Below are 21,315 nucleotides of genomic sequence, written 5' to 3' on the forward strand. Positions count from 1 at the left end.
CTCTCTATGTGTGTTGAGTGGGAGAGAGGGTGCGTCTTTTGTTGCTTGTTGTGTTCTGTGTTGTCCTGCACAGCATTGTGGGCACTGTATGTTGTCGCTGGAATTTGTGGCAACACTTGTGGGCTGACTGCAACACGTCCTTAGGTTGTGTTGGTTGTTAATACAAATGGTGCCTCTCACCGTATTGATGTACCTGTGGTGAATCTGAATCTGAAATTACCCCACCTCCCCCATACCACACAATCGTTAGCTACAAAATCCATTACTGTATTATAGTTTCCATATCAACTTTATATCATGTGTTGAAAGATTAAAATATCTGCAAAACCAAGAAATGAAATTTAAAAAACACTCAGCAGGTCTGATGAAGAAAATAAAAAACACAAAATGCTGGCAGAACTCAGCAGGCCAGACAGCATCTATGGAAGGAGGTAGTGACGACGTTTCGGGCCGAAACCCTTCATCAGGAGACAGATGAAGAATCATTTTTTCCTGTTGAAGACCCTCTGTCAAAAGTGCGGAGGAGAAGAAACACATTTTTGGAGAGGATATTAGATACTTTATATATTTAAAAAATCTAGAAGATGCTGTTTTACTAAACAATAAATTTAATTGTGAAGTGGCACCGCTCAAATTAACATTTTTACTATAAACAGATTACATGATCTTCATCCAATAGTGAGAATTAAACCTTTGAATTTACTATACACAAGTTGACATGATAGTACTGAAGTTAATAGAATCTTTGTACACAATTGCTTATTATTCACATCATTTTGTTTAAAACAAGCTTGAAAGCTACTGGTTTCTGTAATGGACGTTTCATGCAGGTATCACAGCAGAGCCTATCAGCATCCAGTGTCAGTGTGATCAGTCTCTCTGGAGATTACTCAACTACTAACAGAAGAGCTTTGTAACAGAGGGATGGATCACTGAACCAAACTGGATATGCAACGTCTGTGTACAGCAACACGACTCTCCCCTTGTGGGAAGGTCTCGTGGATTTAACAGAGATTTCTTTTGGCAAGGTGCACTGATCAAGTCCTATTAAAACTTTAACTTATAAAAAATTAAATTTTAATTGGAAGGCTTTGAAGGTAGCAGGGTTTGTACAAGTTAATAATTAAACAACTGTGCATACTAATATATGACTTATGACTGAAGTAAGGAAAATATCAAGTATTAGTATTTGGATAATGTTTTTAATCAATCAGTATTGGCTGTTATGTGAATCTCAGGAGAAAAGCCTAGAGAAAGCAGCACATATTCAATTTCAGGCAGCATTTAATACTGTAACACGAGGCCAAGGGACACAGACAAGGGATTGGACTTGAAATGGTGACAGTGTTATGAAGAGCTGAATTCCAGTGTTTTGGGGGGCAGTTTGAGGAGATAGATGGGCATCTCCTGTGCAAGGCCACTACCCGCTACAGATCAGTGCTGGCTCTGTGAACAGTGGCTGCCCCTGTTTAGCCACAGGCAGCCAGTGAATCAGACCCAGCAAAGAGCTAACCCCAGCCGGTTAAATGGTACTGCAAGTGTTCGTCTACAACCTGTCCCGATGCATAGTGTCCAACAGGAATGAAATAGGCACCATTTCCCTCAAGTAGCTGGAATTGTGATCTACTTATAAAACAGTAAGAGCAAAATCATAACAAAAGTGATTAGGTGCCATTCAAAACCAGTTGACATCAGTTGCACAAAGGAACTAAGCAACGAAGTAGCTCTAAATCACATCATGGGTGAGCAGCTGATGTGCTAGATATCACCTCTGAACAAGGGAGCAGACTAGGATTCCTCATTGTTATTCAGTCCCAAAGGGAACGTTCCCCATTGGCACATCATGGAGCATAGAATCAAAGTATCTACTTTGCCCAAAACTTTGTACAAAGTGACCCAAGTTTGTGAAATGGTTTTACATTGGATTTCTCAGTGCAATCAGTATGTATTGCTCATGGTCTCTGTTATAGTGACCATGCTCAGTATGTATTCATGGTCTCTGCTGGGTTAAAGGACTTCCACCTCCGGAGACTGACAACCTGTTACAGATCAGGCCCAGTTAAATCAGACAGGATCTATAATCGCTGTTGAACTCCTAATTTCATCAACTCCATGTGCAAATGCTGTGAAAGTGAACCAAGAACCAGCAATACAAAAGACTCCCAAATGATAGCAACTACCTGTCGTAGCCAGGGCTTATCACGCCTTCAATATACATCCATCATTAAAAGTACAAAGTGTGTGTGAATACAAGGGGAGGACGTGTAGACTTGCAGTCTCAGGGCCACTCATCCCTGCAGTTCATTGTAACACGTGTCACAGACTCGCACGGGCTTCTTCGAGGAGGGGGTCAAGGCATTCTTGGCAGAACAGTCGGCACAGAAAATGTTTCCGCAGTTTCTACAGTGGTGCTGTAAAGGGAAAGAAATGGAGTTCTCAGTGAATCACAACAGACAGATTTGCTCCATCCACCCACTGTCACGTGAGGGATGAACGTCATAGGGCACCTGGAATTCAGCCCATCTCTCCTCCACTTCCACACCCCTCAACACTGCCAAGAAGTACAGAACTCTTCAGTACAGGGGTGTAGGCTGCCCCATTTTTCTCCTCCAACACCTGCAAATCCTCTCAATCACTAGCTACCGTACTGTGGATAATAAACTCTCACTGGCAGGCATCTGCACATCTTGCTTTCAGAGAAGGGAACAGCAGTAGGCTATTTGGCCCATTGAGTCTGCTCCACCATTCAGTCATGGGCTGATCCAATCACTCCCCTGCCTTTTCCCCATACCCTTTGTTGCCCTGGCTAATCAAGAACCTATCGATCTCTGCCTTAAATTCACCCAGTGACTTGACAGGGTTGATGTTGGGATGTTTCACTAGTGGGGGCAGTTACACTGTTTAAGGAAATAACTACAGTACCTGTCACTTCTTAAAATTGAGGTGCACAGAAGCATTTTCTCATGGAGGGTGATGAAGATCAGATCATTACATATCTTTGAGGCACAATCGATAAATATATTAAAGATTGAGGAATTGAGGGTTATGGGAAACTGGCCCAGAAGAGGATTTGAGGACAGCAGAGATCAGCCATGATGATATTGGAATGGCCAGACAGGCTTGAGGGACCACTTAGCCAGCTCCTGCAATTTCCTTGAGTTGTGCTCACAAAGACAAATGCAGCAAGTGTGGAAAAGAATGGAGTAGGGATCAACTGTGCCCCCACCACCCCACCCCTCAATCAAAAGGCTCAAGTGCACTGCGTACAAGTAATGTGCCTGGGACAACTGGTGCAACAAAATCAAAGGGTGATTTAATACGGGGTATTTATGATGGATTAACAGAAACTTCCCTCAGGTAGGAAAGTGAGTGGGGGAAGCACAGACCAAAAGGGATGGAATGCTAAACTCAAGCCTGCCTTGAACTGTGACATCACAAGTCAGCGTCACGGTGCCTCCCAGACAAAGTGACATTACAGACTAACCATAACAACAGGAAGGCAGACGGCAGGCTTGAGAGACTGAAATGTCACCTCATAAACTGGAGGGCAAAGGAGACAAGAGTGTACACCACTGGCTTTAAGTTCTTCAGTACCACTGTCTCTGAAGATCTATTCTGATCCCAACATATGGAGGCAGTTATGAAGCAGACATGCTTTATTTCATTAGGAGTTTGAGCAGATTTGGTATGTCAAGGAAGTTTCTAGCAAATATCTACAGATGCAGCATGGGCAGCATTCTAACTAGTTACATGACTGTTTGGTATGGAGGGGCCACTGCACTGGGTCGAGAAAGCTGCACAGAGGGCTGTAAACCCAGCCTCCCCATCTTCCAAAGGTGAGGGCATGCCCTCTTCTCATTGCCACCATCAGAAAGGAGCTGCAGGAGCCTGAAGAGAGTGCTTTAGGAACAGCTTCTTCCCCTCCGCCATCAGACTTATCAAATGGACAATGAATATTACTTCAATAGTTTCCTCCCTTTTGCACTAATTTATTTTTTATATACTTCGCATTGTAACTTATTCTAATTTTTTACATATTGCACTGTACTGCTGCCACGGAAATCTAATTTAATGACATGTCAGTGATAATAAACCTGATTCTGATTGCAAAATGGAGAGGCAGCATGCACTGTCCCAGCAACACAGATGTGGATGTTAATATCACAATCATTCCTTTACTCCAAGAGCACTTGCACCCGATCTTCTGAAGTAGCTGCATCCACAACATCCTCCGCTGCTGCCCACACGTACATCACGGTGGGGGAGAACACCGATCCACGAGCCTCGTGGAGAAAGGGAAGGGAGAGAGCTGAGCAACCACTGTACAACTCCTGCTTCTCATCAGTGACCGACACTGCATGCTGCTCCAATGTCAGTCACGACTAGAGCAGGAATCAGATTCAGAGCAAATACTGAACTAATTAAAGTACACCAGTGGTTATGGTTATAAGTACTTGGGCTCAAACATACATCATCTCTCCCACCACAAACCACGTCCCAAAGGAACGGCAGGGAAAATGGTAGAGGTGAGGAATAGCCCAGCGATTAACAATACATTGGGAGAGATATCCGTAAGATTGAAAAAGTGTGGAGAAAATTTACAGGGATGTTGCTTCAACTTGAGCACCTGAGTTATAGGGAGAGGATGAATAAGTTAAGATTTTATTCCCTGGAGTTTAGAAGAATCAGGGAAGATTTGATAGAGGTACAGAAAATTATGAAGGGTATATATAGGGTAAATGCAAAGACTTTTTCCACCGAGGTTGAGTGAGACTACAACTAGAGGTCATGGGTTAAGGGTGAAGTACTTAAGGGGGGCTGGGGGGAATATCTTCACTCAGAAGGTGGTGAATGTGGGAACAAGGTGCTGGCAGAAGTGTTGGGTGTGGGTTTGATTTCAACATTTAAGAGGTGTTTGGGTAAGTGTCTGGCTGGGAGATATGGAGTGCTACGGTCCAGGTGCAGATCAATGGGATTAGGCAGAATAGTTTGACACATACTAGATGGATCGCAAGGCATGTTTCTGTACCGTAGTGAGCTATGACCCCACTATATAGGTACATCAGACTTGGAGGAGAATGCACTAGTCCGGCATAAAGGACATTACAAGAGCTCGTTACCTGGTGCGGTTACAACCACTAGATCTGTACTGCATAGAGTACACAAAACAATGGGTGATATGATTGAGATTTTTGACGCCAAGGGAGACGTGTGGGTGGGGCACAGGCGGCAAATACGAGACCAACGATGGGGTGAAGGGCATGACAGAAAGGGAGAGATATGGGAATATGGAACCAGATCACTGATCAGGCAACAAGCACAAGGTGGTACAAGGACTCAGATCAGGGCAACGAGCACAAGGTGGTACAAGGGCTCAGATCAGGGCAACGAACACAAGGTGGTACAAGGACTCAGATCAGGGCAACGAACACAAGGTGGTACAAGGGCTCAGATCAGGCCAACGAACATAAGGTGGTACAAGGACTCAGATCAGGGCAACGAACACAAGGTGGTACAAGGGCTCAGATCAGGGCAACGAGCACAAGGTGGTACAAGGACTCAGATCAGGGCAACGAGCACAAGGTGGTACAAGGACTCATATCAGGGCAATGGGCACAAGGTGGTACAAGGACTCAGATCAGGCCAACGAACATAAGGTGGTACAAGGACTCAGATCAGGGCAACGGGCACAAGGTGGTACAAGGACTCAGATCAGGGCAACAAGCACAAGGCGGTACAAGGACTCAAAGCAGCGAGATCCTACCTTTCGTACAGTGACTGAGAATCCTTTTCCACAGGACATGCAGTTCATCACCTCGGTATCTTCAGTCCACTTCCTATTCAGCGCCTGCGTGTGCTTAATCTACCGCAACACAGAGGAAATCATTATTCTGTCCTTGAAAGAAATTTTTAATTTATTTGTTACACACACTCTTCTACACATAGAAAACCTACAGCACAATACAGGCCCTTCGGCCAACAAAGTTGTGCCGAACATGTCCCGACCTTAGAAATTACTAGGCTTACCTACAGCCTTCTATTTTACTAAGCTCCATGTACCTATCTAAAAGTCTTTTAAAAGACCCTATTGTATCCGCCTCCACCACTGTTGCTGGCAACCCATTCCATGCACTCACCACTCTCTTGAGTAGAAAGCTTACCCCTGACATCTCCTCTGTACCTGGGAACTAAATCAGTCATGTGCTGGCCAGGCTCAAAGTGACCCTCGGGGTACAAAATGGATTTACTGAGGGACCAACCCGATACACAGAATCTGAAGGTCACAAGGGGATCAGCAGTTCTGGCTCCAGAGTGACTTATTTATATTTTTTAAACTCCTATCAGTATTTATGGAAATATGTAGACGCCTTGGCAAAGAAAACTCGCCAACTCCTCTACCTCGCCAGGATGCTAAAAACAAATGGGCACGGCCCTGTCTACCCTCACCAATTTTTATCAATGCACCATAAGAAAGCATTCTACACGGCTTGGTATGACAAATGCTCTGCCCATGACCACAGGACGCTGCAGAGAGCTGTGGGCAGTGCTCCATACATCACAGAAACCAGGCCCCTCTGTCTACACCTCTCGTTGCCTCTGTATAGCAGCCAGAATATCCAAAGGGCCCACTCACCCCAGATGTTCTGCCCTTTTCTATCAGGCAGAAGACACAACAGCTAGAGAGCATGTACCACTAGGCTCAAGGATGGCTTCTACCCCACAGATATAATTAAATAGTTCCCTAGTATAAGAAGATTGACTCTTGAACTCACAGTCTACCTCGTTATGATCTTGCACCTTACTGTCTAACTGAACTGCACTTCCCCTACACTGCACCAGTTTGTTCTGCATTCTATTCTTGTTTTACCTTGCTCTAGTCTAATGCACTGTGTATCGACAGTATGCAAGACAAGCTTTTCACACCTGATTTCATGCAGAGCCACATCCCTCTGAGCCTGCATGCAGGCTTGTACTGTTACTCCATACAGACTTCTCTTACTCTTTTTGCCCAAGGTGTGAACTAGGTCCAGTGGTTCTTGCAGGTTACCTGGAGTGCCTGGTTCTCCCTGCCCAGCTCCTGCATAGCAGCTGTGGTGTCATCCAGCTTCCGCCTCAGGTCCAGCACCTTCCCCTGCAGCTTCTCCATTTCTCCTTCACTCATGAGGCACCTGGTCGACAAAGGAAAATCGTTGGGAACACAGTGAAAGCTAACATAAATGTATTAACAAAGTACAGGCAGTCCCCGGGTTACAAATGAGTTCTGTTCCCCAGTCCGTCTTTAAGTCGGATTTGTATGTACGTCAGGGACTACCTGTATGCCTATGTCACCATACACTACCCCGTAACATTCAATTTCTGGCAGGCATTTAAAGGAATACAATAGAATTTATGCAAAACTATACACAAAGATCGTCAAACAACCAATGTGCAAAAGACACATTGTGCAATTACAAAATGTAAAAATACTGAGAACATTCAAGTTCAAGTTTAGTTGTCATTCAACCATACGAATGCAGACAAACAAAACAGTATTCTTCTAGAGTCAAGATTCAAAGTTCAAAGTAAATTAAAATCAAAGTAAACATATGTCACCATGCAACCCTGAGACTCATTGTCCTGCAGGCATACTCAATAAATCCATAATAGAATAATACAATCAATGAAAGACTGCACCAGCTATGGCATTCAACCAGTGTGCAAAAGACAACTACAAATACAAAACGAAAGAAATAATAACAATAAATAAATACAGTAAGCAATAAATATTGAGAACATGAGATGAAGAGCCCTTTAAAATGAGTCCATAGGTTATGGGAACATTTCAGTGATGGGGCAAGTGAAGTTAGGTGAAGTTATCCCCACTGGTTCAGAAGTCTGATAGTTGAGGGGTGGTAACTGTTCCTGAAGCTGGTGGTGTGAGTCCTGAGACTCCTTTACCTTCTTACCAATGGTAGCAGTGAGAAGAGAGCATGACCTTGGTGGTGGGGTCCTTGATGATGGATGCTGCTTTCCTGTGACAGTGCTTTGTGTAGATGTGCTCAATGGTGGGGAGAGATTTACCTGTGATGGACTGGGCCAAATCCACTACTTTTTGTGGTTCAGTGACATTGGTGCTTCAATAATCAGCTCCTTGGTCTTGCTGACATTGAGTAAGAGGTTGTAGTTATGCCACCACACAGCCAGGTTTTCAATCTCCCTCATATACACTGATTCCTCACCACCTTTGATTCGGCCTGCGAGAGTGTTGTTGTCATCAAACTTGAAAATGACATTGGAGCTGTGCTCAGCCACACAGTCATAAGTGTAAAACGAGTAGAGCAGGGGGCTAAGCACACAGCCTTTGGGTGCACCGGTTCTGATGGAGACTGTGGAGGAGATGTTGCCAATCCGAACTGACTGGGGTCTGAAAGTAAGGAAATCGGGGATCCAATTGCACAAGGAGGTATTGAGACCAAGTTCTTGAAGCTTATTAATTAGTTTTAAGGGTATGATGATATTGAATGCCGAGCTGTAATCAATAAAGAGTATCCTGATGTATACATCTTCACTGTCCAGATGTTCCAGGGCTGAGTGAAGAGCCAATGAAATGGCATCTGCTGTGGACCTGTTGCTCCAGTAGGCAAATTGGAGTGGATCCAAGTCACTTCTCAGGCAGGAGTTGGTATATTTTATCACCAGCCTCAAAGCACTTCATCCCTGTGAATGTAAGTGTTACTGAACGATAGTCATTGAAGCAGGTCACCATGTTCTTCTTAGGCACCAGTATAATTGAAGTCTGCTTGAAGCAGATGGGTTTCTCAGACTGCCAAAGTGAGAGGAGAAGTCAGTGAACACTCCAGCCAGTTGATCAGCATAGTTTTTCAGTACTTGGCCAAGAACGCAGTCTGGGCCAGATGCATTTTGTGGGTTCACCCTCCTGAAGGCTGCTTGTACTGAAATCACAGGATCATAGGGGGCTGTGGGAGCTTGCGATGGTCCCTGCATGTTTTGATGGTCAGAGTGAGCTCCTCTGGGAGTGAAACCCTGCTGTTGCCTACATTGCTTGACTTCACTTTATAAAAGGTGACAGCATTCATGCTCTGCCACAACTACTGAGCATCCTTTGTTGATTCAAGTTTAGTACGGAATTGCCACTTCATCTGTGAGATGGCTTTCCAGAGATCGCACCCGGATCTCTTGGTCACTGGACTTGAATGCCCTCAGCAGATTGCAGGTCTCATGGTTCATCCAGATCTTCTGGCTGGGGAAGACCCTGAATGATTTTGTGAGGACACATTTGTCTACAACTGCTTTAATAAAGTCTGTGACAACCATTCATTCAGATTTCAGATCAGTTCTTGAACATGTCCCATTCCACCCACTCAAAGCTATACTTCCCTCTGTCTCCCACAGCCACCTCTTTATTGTCCTAATCTCAGGCGCTTTGCTCTTTAGCCTCTGTCTGTATGCACGTTGGAGAACAGCCAGGTGATCGGATTTAGCGAAATGTGGTCCGGGCTTGAAGCAGTCGGTATTTCTTATCGTAGTGTAACAATGGTCTAGTGTGCTGGGATCTCTGGTGCTACAGGTTCTATGCTGATGGCAATTGGGCAGGATTTCCTTCAAACAAGCCTGGTTGAAGTCCCTGACTATGATCTGAAATGTGTTGGGAAGAACTGTTTCTCGTTTGGAGATGGCTTCATGCAGAATCTCAAGCCCTTGATAATGCAAAACACAGTAGCAACAGTCTCACACAGCATAAGGCTACATTAGCAGAAAAACAGTCACAAAACAAATAATATAGCCCAGGTCCCTGAGGGGCATGGGATGATGTCCTGGAGGCACATTTATGCAACACCAAGTACGTAGCAGTTCCTCATCGCGTGCTAGTGCAGCCACAGCAGATCAGAATCCAGCTGGTCTTCACCATGCGAATTCTGGAGGGGAACACAGACAGGAGGATCCAGACCTCAACTGAGCACGATCTCCAGTGTATCTGCTGTGTCTCTGCACCTTTCTGCACTGACCGGCATCTCCTCCCCTGTACAGCTGCCAAGAGGGCCTGGCCTTTACAACAACGTAGGCCACGCAACTCCCCTGTTATCGGTCTCGCCAATGAATGTGAACTGGACTGGCAGTATTCTACATTACCAATGTCCAACAGGGTCTTGCGATCACAAGAAAAACATCTGACAATCATTTGCACCATCTGTTGGACCATTGCTCACCATCTCTGATGTCTGGGTGGCTGTAACAGATGACAACGTGGTAGACAACAAGTCCAGCTCCATCACTATCTAGCAATCCAGCAGTGTCTTGTAATCAGGAAAAAGACATTAAAAAATGAACAATTACACCATTGGTTTGACACAGAGAGGCAGTTGCGATCAAGACCACTGCCATCTTACCAGAAGAATGGAACACGAGTTGTAGAGTCTTCGAACGTGAGTGTATAGTTGTGGAATCAGTTCAGTGTTGAGGTGAGTGAAGTTACCCACTCTCGTTCAGGAGCCTGGGGTAGTAACTTTTCCTGACCTTGTTGTATGGGACCTAAAAGCTCCTGTATCTCCTGCTCAATAGTAGTAGAGAGAAGAAAGCATGGCCTGGATGGTGGGGGTCCTTGTTGATGGACGCTGCTTTCTTCTGGCAGTGCTCCTCGTAGATGTGCTCAATGTCGGGGAGAGATTTTCCCTGTAATAATCTGGGCTGTATCCAATACTTTTTGTAGAATTTTCTGTTCCTGGGCATTGGTACTTCCATACCAGGCCATGACGCAATTGCACCTATCAAATTATAAATCTATAAATTTTTAGGTGACATGTCGTATCTCCGTAATCCTAAGGAAGTCGAGGCACTGTTGTACCTTCTTAGTGAAGGCACTTACTTGCCGGTCCTAGGACAGATAACACCAAGGAATTTAAAGTGTGAGAGACTCTCCAACACACCATTTCAATAAAGTTGGCCAGGCTGCAGACCATACAACACACAGAGACAACAGTACCTCTCCAATAGCAACACATTCATTCTGCAAGTCGAGGTGATACCTCTTTAACCACCATGCTTCAGCATTAGTTTCTCCATTGTCCCTTTAAAAATCAATGCCCATGTATACGTCTGGCCAATATAACAGATGGAATGCTCCTCTCGGAGATAATAAATCAGCCATGATGGAATGGCAGAGCAGACTCAATGGACCAAAATGGTGAAATTCTGCTCCTATATCTTGTTGTCTTAAAACTACGTTCTCCTTTTTATGATATATATACCATGGGAAACAGATTCTGACCAGCTACCCAATCTTTGCCTCTCATCATCTTGTAAGACCATAAGATATGGGAGCAGTATTAGGCTACTTGGCCCATCGAGTCTGCTCCATCATTCAATCACGGTTGATTATTTTTTCTCAATCCCATCTCCCACCTTCTCCCCATAAACCTTATTACCCTTACCAATCAAGAATACTTATACACATCTATCAGATCAATCCTCAGCCTCCTTCACTCCAAACCCAGCCTATCCAAACTCTGCCCATTGCTCAAGGTCTCAGAAACAGGCACCACACTGGTGAATCTCCTCTGCACTCTCTCCAGATCAATCATATCCTTCTGAGACTGCACTGGCCAGAACCACACATAATACGCCAACTGTGGTCAAATCATAGTTTTGTAAAACGCAAGACATTATCCCGACTCTTGTGTCCTGTGCCCCAATCTACAAAGGCCAGTGTGCCATCTCCTCTTTCATCACCCTATCTACCCACCTGTGTTGCCACTCTCAGCAAACTGTGGATTTAAACCCCGATGTCTCTCTGTTCAACACTTCTTCAGGCCTCACCACTGACTGTACGCACTTCGTTAGGAGTCTGCGGAGATTTGGTACGTCACCGAAGACTCTTGCAAATTTCAACAGATGCACGGTGGAGAGTGTCACTGCCTGACATGGAGAACCAGTGCACAGGATCGCAAGAGGCCGCAGAGAACTGTAGTCTCCGCCAGCCCCATCACGGGACATCTTCAAGAGGCAGTGCGTCAAGAAGATGGCATCCATCACTACAAACCCTCACTGCCTGGGATATGCCCTCTCTTGTTACCAGCAGATAAGGGGTACAGGAACCTGAAGACCCACACACAACATTCTAAAGCAGCTTCTTCCTCTCTGCCATCAGATTTCTGAGTGGTCCAGGAACCCAAGAACACTACCAAATCATTCCTCTTTTGTGCTATTTATTTACTTTGTAACTTACAATAATGTTCATGTTTTTGCTGCCCCAAAACAGGAAATTTCACAACACATGTCAAAGATCATAAACCTGACTCTGATTCTGGATAAATCCAGCAAATTTCCTTCCCGTAGTGCACATAAAATGCTGGAGGAACTCAGCAGGTCAGGTAGCTGAGGAGAGGAATAAACAGTCAATGTTTTGGGCTGAAACCCCAGTGAAAACATCCATCAGGATCCTGGCCTGACACATTGACTGCTTACTCCCTGCTATAGATGCTGCCTGAGCTGCTGAGAACTCCAGCATTGTGTGTGTGTTCCTCTGGACTTCCAGCATCTGCAAAATCTCGTGTTCATATTTTTCCATGCTTAGCAGATTCAGAGAGTCCAGTAGTGTCATCATTATTGTTACTACTTTGTTAAGCACCCCAACGACTGTAACGGGATTTAAACTTGCTACTCAGCACACTGGCCCCTCTACCTGCGCTGCTTTTGCGCTGAAGGGAAGATGGTTGCTATCAATAACAAAGCCAGCTGTGAAGGTGGAGCGGCCACAAACCAACCTTTCCAGCAGGGCTCTCCTCTCCTCCTGGTTGTGCTGCACGGTAGCTTCCAGCACAGCGATCTCGCCCCGCAGGTCATCCATCTGTTTCTCCAGCTCGCTCACCCGCCGCTGGCTGCTCTGCCACTCCTTCTTCAGCGTGACCATGTTCTCATTGAGCGCCGTGATCTGCATGTTATGCTTCACCTCGGCCTCCTCCTGCCTCTTGCACTGTTCCTCCTTCTCCTTCAGTTCCTGTTGCTGTATTGAGGCAACGGGAAAGGTTCACACACTAAGTCAAAGTAAATTTATTATCAAAGTATGCATATGCCACCATATACAACCCTGAGATTCATTTTCTTACACGCATTTACAGGAAAATAAAAAACAAAAGAATAAAGAATTTATAAAAACTATAAATAAAGACTGACAAACAACCAACAGACAAAAGGAACCAAAATGTTAAATAATACTGAGAGCATGAGTTGTAAAGGCCTTTTTAGTGAATCTGTAGTCTGTGGAATCAGTTTAGAGTTAAGGTGAGGGAAGTTATCCACGCTAGTTCAGGAGTCTGATGGTTGAAGGGTACTAACTGTTTCTGAACCTGATGGAGTGGGGCCTATAGCTTCTGTACCTCCTGCCTGATCATAGTAGCGAGAAGAGGGCATAACCTGGATGGTGGGGGTCCTTGATGACCGGTGCTGCATTCTTGTGGCAGTCCCCCCCCACTTGTAAATGTGCTCAGTGCAGGGGAGGACTTTTATCCACCACTTTCTGTGGATGGTCTTCACAATACAAGAGAACATTCCCGCCCCCCCCACCCCATCGCAATACATCTCAACAGCACTCATGTGTCTACCGTTTCCAAATGTAGGATGAATCCCTTTGAAAAGTCGCACACCACCAGGTTCAGGAATAGCTTCTTTCCAAGTTTCACAGAGTCACAGAACAATTCAGCACAGAAACAGGCCCATCGGCCCATCTGGTGCGTGCTGAACTATGACTCTGCCTCGTCCCATCGACTTGCACCCAGACCAAAGCCCTCCATATCCCTCTCATCCACGTACCTATCCAAATTTCTCTTCAATGTTGAAATCATCCCCACGTCCACTCATCTGCGCTGGGAGCTCATTCTACACTCTTACCACCCTGAGTGAAGAAATTCCCCCTCATGTTCCCCTTAAATATTTCACCTTTCACCCTTAACCCATGACCTCTAGTTGTAAACTCGCCCAACCTCAGGAAAATAGCCTGTTTGTATTTACCCTATTTACATCCCTCATATTTTTGTATACCTCTATCAAAACTCCTCTCAATCCTCTACATTTTAAGGAATGCAGTCTTAACCTTTCCCTGCAGCCCAGGCCCTCAAGTTCTGACAACATCCTTGTAAATTTTCTCTGTACTCTTTCAATCTTATTTACATCTTTCCTGTAGGCAAATGACCAAAACTGCACACATTCTCCAAGTTAGGACTCACCAAGTCTTAAACAATTTCAACATATCACCATATATTACCCTGAGATTCATTTAAGTCCATAATAGAATAATATCCATAATAAATTCAATGAAAGACCACACCAACTTGAGAGTTCAACCAGTGTGCAAAGGTTAACAATCTGTGCAAATAAAAAAAGAAATAATAATAATAATGAACAAAAAAGCAATAAATATTGAAAACATGAGAAAAGGAGTCCTTGAAAGTAAGTCCATAGGTTGTGGGAACATTTCAATGATGGGGCAAGTGAAGTCGAGTGAAGTTATCCCCTTTGGTTCAGGAGCCTAATGGTTGAGGGGTAGTGCCTGATGGTGTGAGTCCTGAGGGCATGTGACCCTCTTCCCTCGAGGCCTTTCCTATCCACGCACCTGTCAAAATGGCAGCTTGTTCCATGTACCCACCACGCTCAGTGTGAAAGCATACCTTTAAAATCTTTCCTTTCTCATCTTAAACCTATGCCCTCTAGTTCTAGGCTCCCCTACCCTGGGAAAACGACTGTGACTATCCCCCTTATCTATGCATCTCGTGATTTCATACACTTAAGTTAACCCTAAGCCACCTACACTCCAGGGAAGAAGTCCCACCTATCCATCCTCTGCTTAAAACTCAAGCCCTCTAGTCCCAGTAAGACCCTCGTGAATCTTTTCTGCACCCTTCCCAGCTTAATATCTTTAGCATAGCTGCGTGATGAGAACTGAGCACTATACTCCAGGAGTGCTCTCACCAGCACCTTGTACATTTGCAACATGGCATCCCATCTACTGGATTCAGTGCCCTTGCTGTTGAAGGCCAGCACGCCAAACAGCTTCTTCATACCCTGTCTACCTGTATCACCACTTTCAGGGATCTCTGTACCTGTAGCCACAGGCCTTAGCTTCACGTTACTGGCTTGTTTGCTTCTATTTAAATCAATGAACAGACCTGAACCATCCCCCAAATCATCTTCCTCTCCCTCCGAATCTACCTATTTAATCCTACAGACATGTTCTCCAACAAGGTCAATTTCCTTCTGGCCACTCACTGGCTCTATTCTCCTTTTACTGCCCCAACAACGGGGAGGGTTTGAGGTGGCTCAAGCTCAAGTCTGTTCAATGAGACCATCGCTAACACTCAAGCACAATGTTACAGCCCAGCCCTCCACTCCCTTGCTGCTCAGGTATCTGAAGCACTTAGGAACAGAGTGTTCTGCAGATCCACATCCGAAGGAATTTCCTCTGGATCTGTCCTAAATACCATGAGTTGGGCATGCTCCTTTGCACCCCTTTACACACTTCTCCCTGCTCTCCTTATTGGTTCTGTATCAGTAGATTTTGATATTTTATATTTAAACACCTGAGGGAAAGGGACTGTAATTTTTCAGAACGAACATTCATTTGTACTTATGAATTTAATAATAGGCAGCAGTTTGTTCTAATATAGGGGTGTCCATAGGTCAGGTGTTTGTAACCTGGGCACAGGCTGCAATGGCTGAGAGATGCACTCTGAACCCACCTCATCCTCCCCAGACATAATCCACCCATTTCTGAGCTGTCAATTCTCAGACCTTTACAGTATCACACTCGGAGAACCTTCCCCTCCCAGTCAAACAACTAAAGGAAATAGTGAAAAGTGTCCTACTTTGGTACCAGTTTTCTATCTCAGATGAGAGTATTAAACTGCGTTGGATCGATCGCAAGAAATTAGCAAGTACGCATGCAGCTGACCGATGGCACTGTGATTCGATTGAGGCTCCTACACACTGAAAGCTCTCTCTATTTTGTGCAGGCAAGGGAGCAAGCGTGTTTTCTCATCTCTGTAGGCCCAGTTCATCACACTGCACTTTAAATTGCCTGGTGTACGCTGTAGCCAACAGGACTCACTAAAACCCTTTAACCTTTCTCATCTGCTGTTCTCGCTCTGCCCATACTTAACATATACGAACCAGTTTAGCTTCTGCCTCTGCACACTGTCTCTCCAGGTCCTGCCGAGCCTCGTCGACCTTGGCCTTGGTAAGCTGGTGGTCTTTCTGCTCCTGCTCCAACATCTGCCTGGTGCTGTCCACGTTGGCCTGCACCTCCAGTTTCTGCTGGATCAGCAGCTGCTTGGCCTCCCTTAGCCCTGTCAGTTCCTGCCAACCACAAGGACACAGTCAATCGTCCAACCTTGCACACATTCGACCTCACTCCGCGCACTCTTGCATTCACACATTCAAACACCTCACAGTGCAACAGAAACAAGGGGTTTAAAGGACAGCCTTCCAGTTGGAGAGGACAGATCAAGAAACAGAGCTTTGTTGGTTTTTCCAACCTTCCCAATGCTGAGCTGCCTTTCCACTCAGCTCAACGGGGGCAGCAAGAATTAATGGGGTCTTCTCACCTGGTGAGATGGAAGCCCAAAATCTGCACCACCTTTAGGGCTTCAGATTAAAGAGTATATCTCCATACTGAAACAGGTAAATAATTGAGATGGAGTTTGCTGGTTGCAAAAGGACTGTTATGGAAGATGTTTGTACAAACTTCCATTGAGCCCATGGGTTTCCTACCACAATCTGGTCATTGTAAATTGTCCTGTGATTACATTCGGGTTAACTAGGTAGGTCGTTGGGCGGTGCAGTTCGTTGGAACTTGCTGTATCAACCAATCAATTACCAATCAAATCAACAAACAAACAAACAAGCAAGTGAATCACACTTGTGGCCAGAACAAATGGAAATAGGGAATCAACGGGTGGAACTTGATCCACGTGTTTTCTAAATGCAGACAAACAAACAGGAGCGAGGAGACATTTGAGCTGATATTCAAAATAAATAGATACTACAAATGAAAGGAACGGTGACTGTTCTGTGAAAGACACAGCTCAGGTGGAGCGAAGCAGAGTTTCACTGAATCGACTAAAACAGAACACCAAACCTCTGGAGGGACGTACTGGCCGTTGAGTGCAAGTAGGGGAGAGGGTGCAGCGAAGAGGGTAGATTGCATGAACTGGGGCTTTTCTCCTTGGAGCGAAGGGAGACTAGGAATGAGTTGATAGAGGTGTACAAGATAATGCAGCTAGATCGAATGGACAACCAAAGACTTTCCCCTAGGGGCACAATTTTAAGGTGATTTGTGGGAAGTATAGGGAAGGATGTCAGAGGTAAGTTTTTTTTAAAAACAGAGCTGGTGCGTGCGTGGTACACATTGCCGGGGTGGGTACGGTGACATTTAAGCAGCTCTTAGACTGGTATATGGACGGCTGTGTAGGAGGAAAGGGTTAGATTGATCTTAGAGTAGGTTAAATGGTCAGCACAACACCGTGGGCCCAAGGGACTGTACTGTTCTAGGTTCAAATGAATATTACCAAGGGTCAGAGGGTGAAATGGTGAGGGCAGATGACAAAGATGGGAGTTTTAAAAAGAAATGATTTTATAGAATTTGATCAGGTAGAAATGAACAACATTTGGTTGTGTGTAGTTTAAGTCAGTTTAAACAGAAATCTTACCACAGAGAACCTGCCGCCAACAGTAGAGTGGGCTGTTTGAAAGTGGATGGAAAGTAGGTTGAGCAGAGGTCACCGGTTCTCCAGACTCTCTGGACAGTGTTATTAATCAGCCTTTTCTGAACCTTGGTGTGAATAGTTAACTTCATTCCAACTCACTTGCAAGCTAATTCCTTCTGTCAGTCATTGAAAACTCATAACCCATCAAATGTCTACTAGCTGAATGTGTCACGAGCTCAGCGCAGTGTTTAGAAGCTCTGGTGGTCGGACTGAACAACCCACCTTCTCGTAGTTTTGCTTGCAGGTCCGTGTCTCCTCTGTTAGTTTGCTCAGCTGCTGCTTCAATGACGTCCTCGCCCCTTCAAGCTCCTCACTATGGAGTTTTTCTTTTGCTAATTCCTCTTCTTTTAAAGCCTTTTAAGGGTCATGGAGGAAATGGGGGGAGAGTGTGAGAAAATGGAATATTGTTTTCAATTTTAAAAACCAGATCTGCAAAGTTGAGAGAGCGAGTGAGCTCCAAGGCAAACTTTTAGTCATCGCTAATCACTGAAGGACAACTTTCTGACTTCAAATCTCTCAAATAATAGTTCATGGTAGCTTCTGAATTAAAAATACTACTGACTCTAACTGTAAACTCAAATCTGAAAACTGTTCACATAACATTGATGGCTATTATCATGGGGCATAATTTCAAGGTGACTGGAGGAAGTTGGTGGGGGAGGTGGGCAGAGGAAGTTTCCTTATTGTTTTCTCTATTTACAGAGACTGATGGGTGTGTGGAACATCCTGCCAGAGGCAGATACATTACGGACAGTTAGATAGGCACATGGATGACAAAAAATAGAGGGTGATGGTAGGTGTTTGGCAAAGCAGTCTCCCAATCTACCCGACATAGATACGATCCGCTGAACACCTATGCTCCATTCACCAGCAATAGCTGGACCTCCAGGTTGCCACCCATTTTAATTCGACTGCCCACTCTCATTCCAACATGTCAGTCCATGGCCTCCTCTACTGTTGTGATGAGGACACACTTAGGTTAGATGAGCAACACCTTATATTCCATTTGGGTAGCTTCCAACCTGATGAGTTGAACATCGATTTCTCAAACTTCTGGTAATGCCCCCACACCCACCTCCTCTTCTGCACCATTTCCCATCCCTTTTTCCCTCTCTCACCTTATCTCCTTGCCCACCCATCGCCTCCCTCCAGTGCTCCTCCCCCTCTTTTTCTTTCTTCTATGGCCTTCTGTTCCCTCCCATCAGATTCCCCCTTCTCCACTCCTGTATCTCTTTCACCAAACAACTTCCCAGCTCTTTACTTTCTGGTTTTAGCTATCACCTTGTGCTTCTTCCTCTCCTTCCCACACATTCTAACTCTGACTTCTCACCTTTTTTTCTCCAGTCCTGATGACAGGTCTCAGGCCGAAACGTCAACTGTACTCTTTTCCATCGATGCTGCCTGCCCTGCTGAGTTCCTCCAGCATTTTGTGTGTGTTACTCAACCAAGTCCATCACGGCTATAGCTCTCTCCACCACTGAAGACATGTACAAAATATGATGCCTCACGTACACCTCTCTCCACTGCTGGGGACATGTACAAGAGGCAATGCCTCATGTACATCTCTGTCCACTAGTGGGGACACGTAGAAAAGGCGATGCCTCACGTACACTCTCTCCACCACTGGAGACGTGTACGAGAGACGATGCCTCACGTACATTTTCACCACCACTGAGGACATGTACGAGAGACGATGTCTCACGTATACTCTCTCCACCACTGAGGACGTGTACGAGAGACGATGCCTCATGTACATTTTCACCACCAGTGGGGACGTGTACGAGAGACGATGCCTCACGTATACCCTCTCCACCACTGAGGACATGTACGAGAGACGATGCCTCACGTACATTTTCACCACCACTGAGGACATGTACGAGAGACGATGCCTCACGTATACTCTCTCCGCCACTGAGGACGTGTACGAGAGACGATGCCTCATGTACATTTTCACCACCAGTGGGGACGTGTACGAGAGACGATGCCTCACGTATACTCTCTCCACCACTGAGGACGTGTATGAGAGACGATGTTTCAGGAAGATGACATCCATCAAGGACCAAAGTGCTGGAGGAACTCTGCACGTCAAGCAGCATCTATGGAGGGAAATGTTTTATCAGGACTGGAAATGAAAGGGGCAGAAGTCAGAATAAGAAAGTGAGGAAGTAAGGGGACAGAAGGAGTACAAGCTGGCAGGAATCTGATAGGACAATAGACCCTGGGAGATAAGAAAGGAGTAGGAGCACAGAGGGGGGTGTTGGGCAGCTGAGAAGCGAAGGAGTGAGGGGATAACAGGATGAGGAATGGTAAAAGAGAGGGTGTAATGGAGTAATTCCTGGAAGTTGGATAAATTGATGTTTCCGCCATCAAGTTGGGGATTACCCAAATGGAATATGAGGCTTTGCTCCTCCACCTGAGTTTTGACTCACCGTGGCAGTAGAGAAGGCAATGGGCAGTCCCATCAGGATGGGAATGGGAAGTCGAACTTAAATGGGTGGCTACTCAGAGATCCTGCCTTTGGTGCCGAACAGAGTGAAGGTGCTTGATGAAGTGGTCCCTCAGTTTATGCCGGGTGTCACCAATGTAGAGAAGGCAATAGACTGACAGTCTGACATATCAGACAACACGCACAAAATGCTGGTGGAATGCAGCAGGCCAGGCAGCATCTATGATGTGCGTAGATGCTGCCTGGCCTGCTGCGTTCCACCAGCATTTTGTGTGTGTTGTTTGAATTTCCAGCATCTGCAGATTTCCTCGTGACTGACATATCAGGCTCCTTTTGTAATCTGGCATGTGGACCTGCTGGTGTAGTAGGTAGCGATGCTGATGTAACTGCTCTGAGGACCTGGGTTAGGTACTGAGCTCAGTATGGAATCTGCACACTCTCCCCTGGGTGCTGGGTGCTGGGGTTTCATCTCAGCATCCTGTAGACACGCTGGCTGTTTCACTGCTGTCCATGAAGTGTGGGCTTGGGAAAAAAGAATCAAAAGTAGATGGGTCTCTCAGGGAGGAGGTACAGGAGCCTGAAGACACACACTCAATACTCCGGAACAGATTCTTTCCCTCCACCATCAGATTTCTGAACGATTCATGAACAGATCCTCATTCTTTCTCATTTTTGTGCTATTTATTTATTTTGTACTTCATAGTAATTTCATGCCTTTGCACTGCACTGGTGCTGCAAAACAACACATTTCACTACAAATAAGACAGTGATGATGATACTAACAACATTTATCAAGCACTTTTCATACAGATAATGTCATTCAAATTGCTTTACAATGGGCTAAAGTGCAAACATGAAAATAAAAAACAAAAAGATGTTATTTCAAAACAAGGTTAAAAAATAGGCTTTGAGCTGGTGTTTAAAGTGTCACTGAGTCTGCATCCCTTAAAGTTTAAAGTTTTTGTTTTTGAACTCCAGAGTTTAAGGGTGCAGATCAAACTAGCTGACCTGCCAATTATTATGATAATAAACCTGATTCTGGGAAAGTGCGAGTTGGGGAGATGAGGGAAATGAGAGGGGACACAGGTCTGATTCGGATGCTCAGCTGGGGAGCAG

At 45.2% G+C, this 21,315-nt stretch overlaps 1 protein-coding gene across 3 annotated transcripts in view; it reads right to left on the reverse strand.

The window, feature by feature from the left end:
• Window positions 1-536: 536 nt before the first annotated feature.
• eea1 (early endosome antigen 1) overlaps window positions 537-21,315 on the reverse strand; it is a 158,759-nt gene continuing 137,980 nt past the window's right edge. For all 3 annotated transcript variants that reach the window (XM_059987735.1, XM_059987733.1, XM_059987734.1), the window contains 6 exons: window positions 17,976-18,107; window positions 16,159-16,344; window positions 12,762-13,000; window positions 7,049-7,169; window positions 5,765-5,863; window positions 537-2,411 (listed from right to left, as the gene is read on the reverse strand). In XM_059987735.1, the coding sequence (XP_059843718.1) occupies window positions 2,289-2,411; window positions 5,765-5,863; window positions 7,049-7,169; window positions 12,762-13,000; window positions 16,159-16,344; window positions 17,976-18,107 (900 nt within the window). In that variant the 3' untranslated portion in view covers window positions 537-2,288. The remainder of the gene's footprint in view (window positions 2,412-5,764; window positions 5,864-7,048; window positions 7,170-12,761; window positions 13,001-16,158; window positions 16,345-17,975; window positions 18,108-21,315) is intronic.

The sequence above is a fragment of the Hypanus sabinus genome, chromosome 13 (genome assembly GCF_030144855.1).
Source record: "Hypanus sabinus isolate sHypSab1 chromosome 13, sHypSab1.hap1, whole genome shotgun sequence".
Classification (NCBI taxonomy): Eukaryota; Metazoa; Chordata; class Chondrichthyes; order Myliobatiformes; family Dasyatidae; genus Hypanus; species Hypanus sabinus.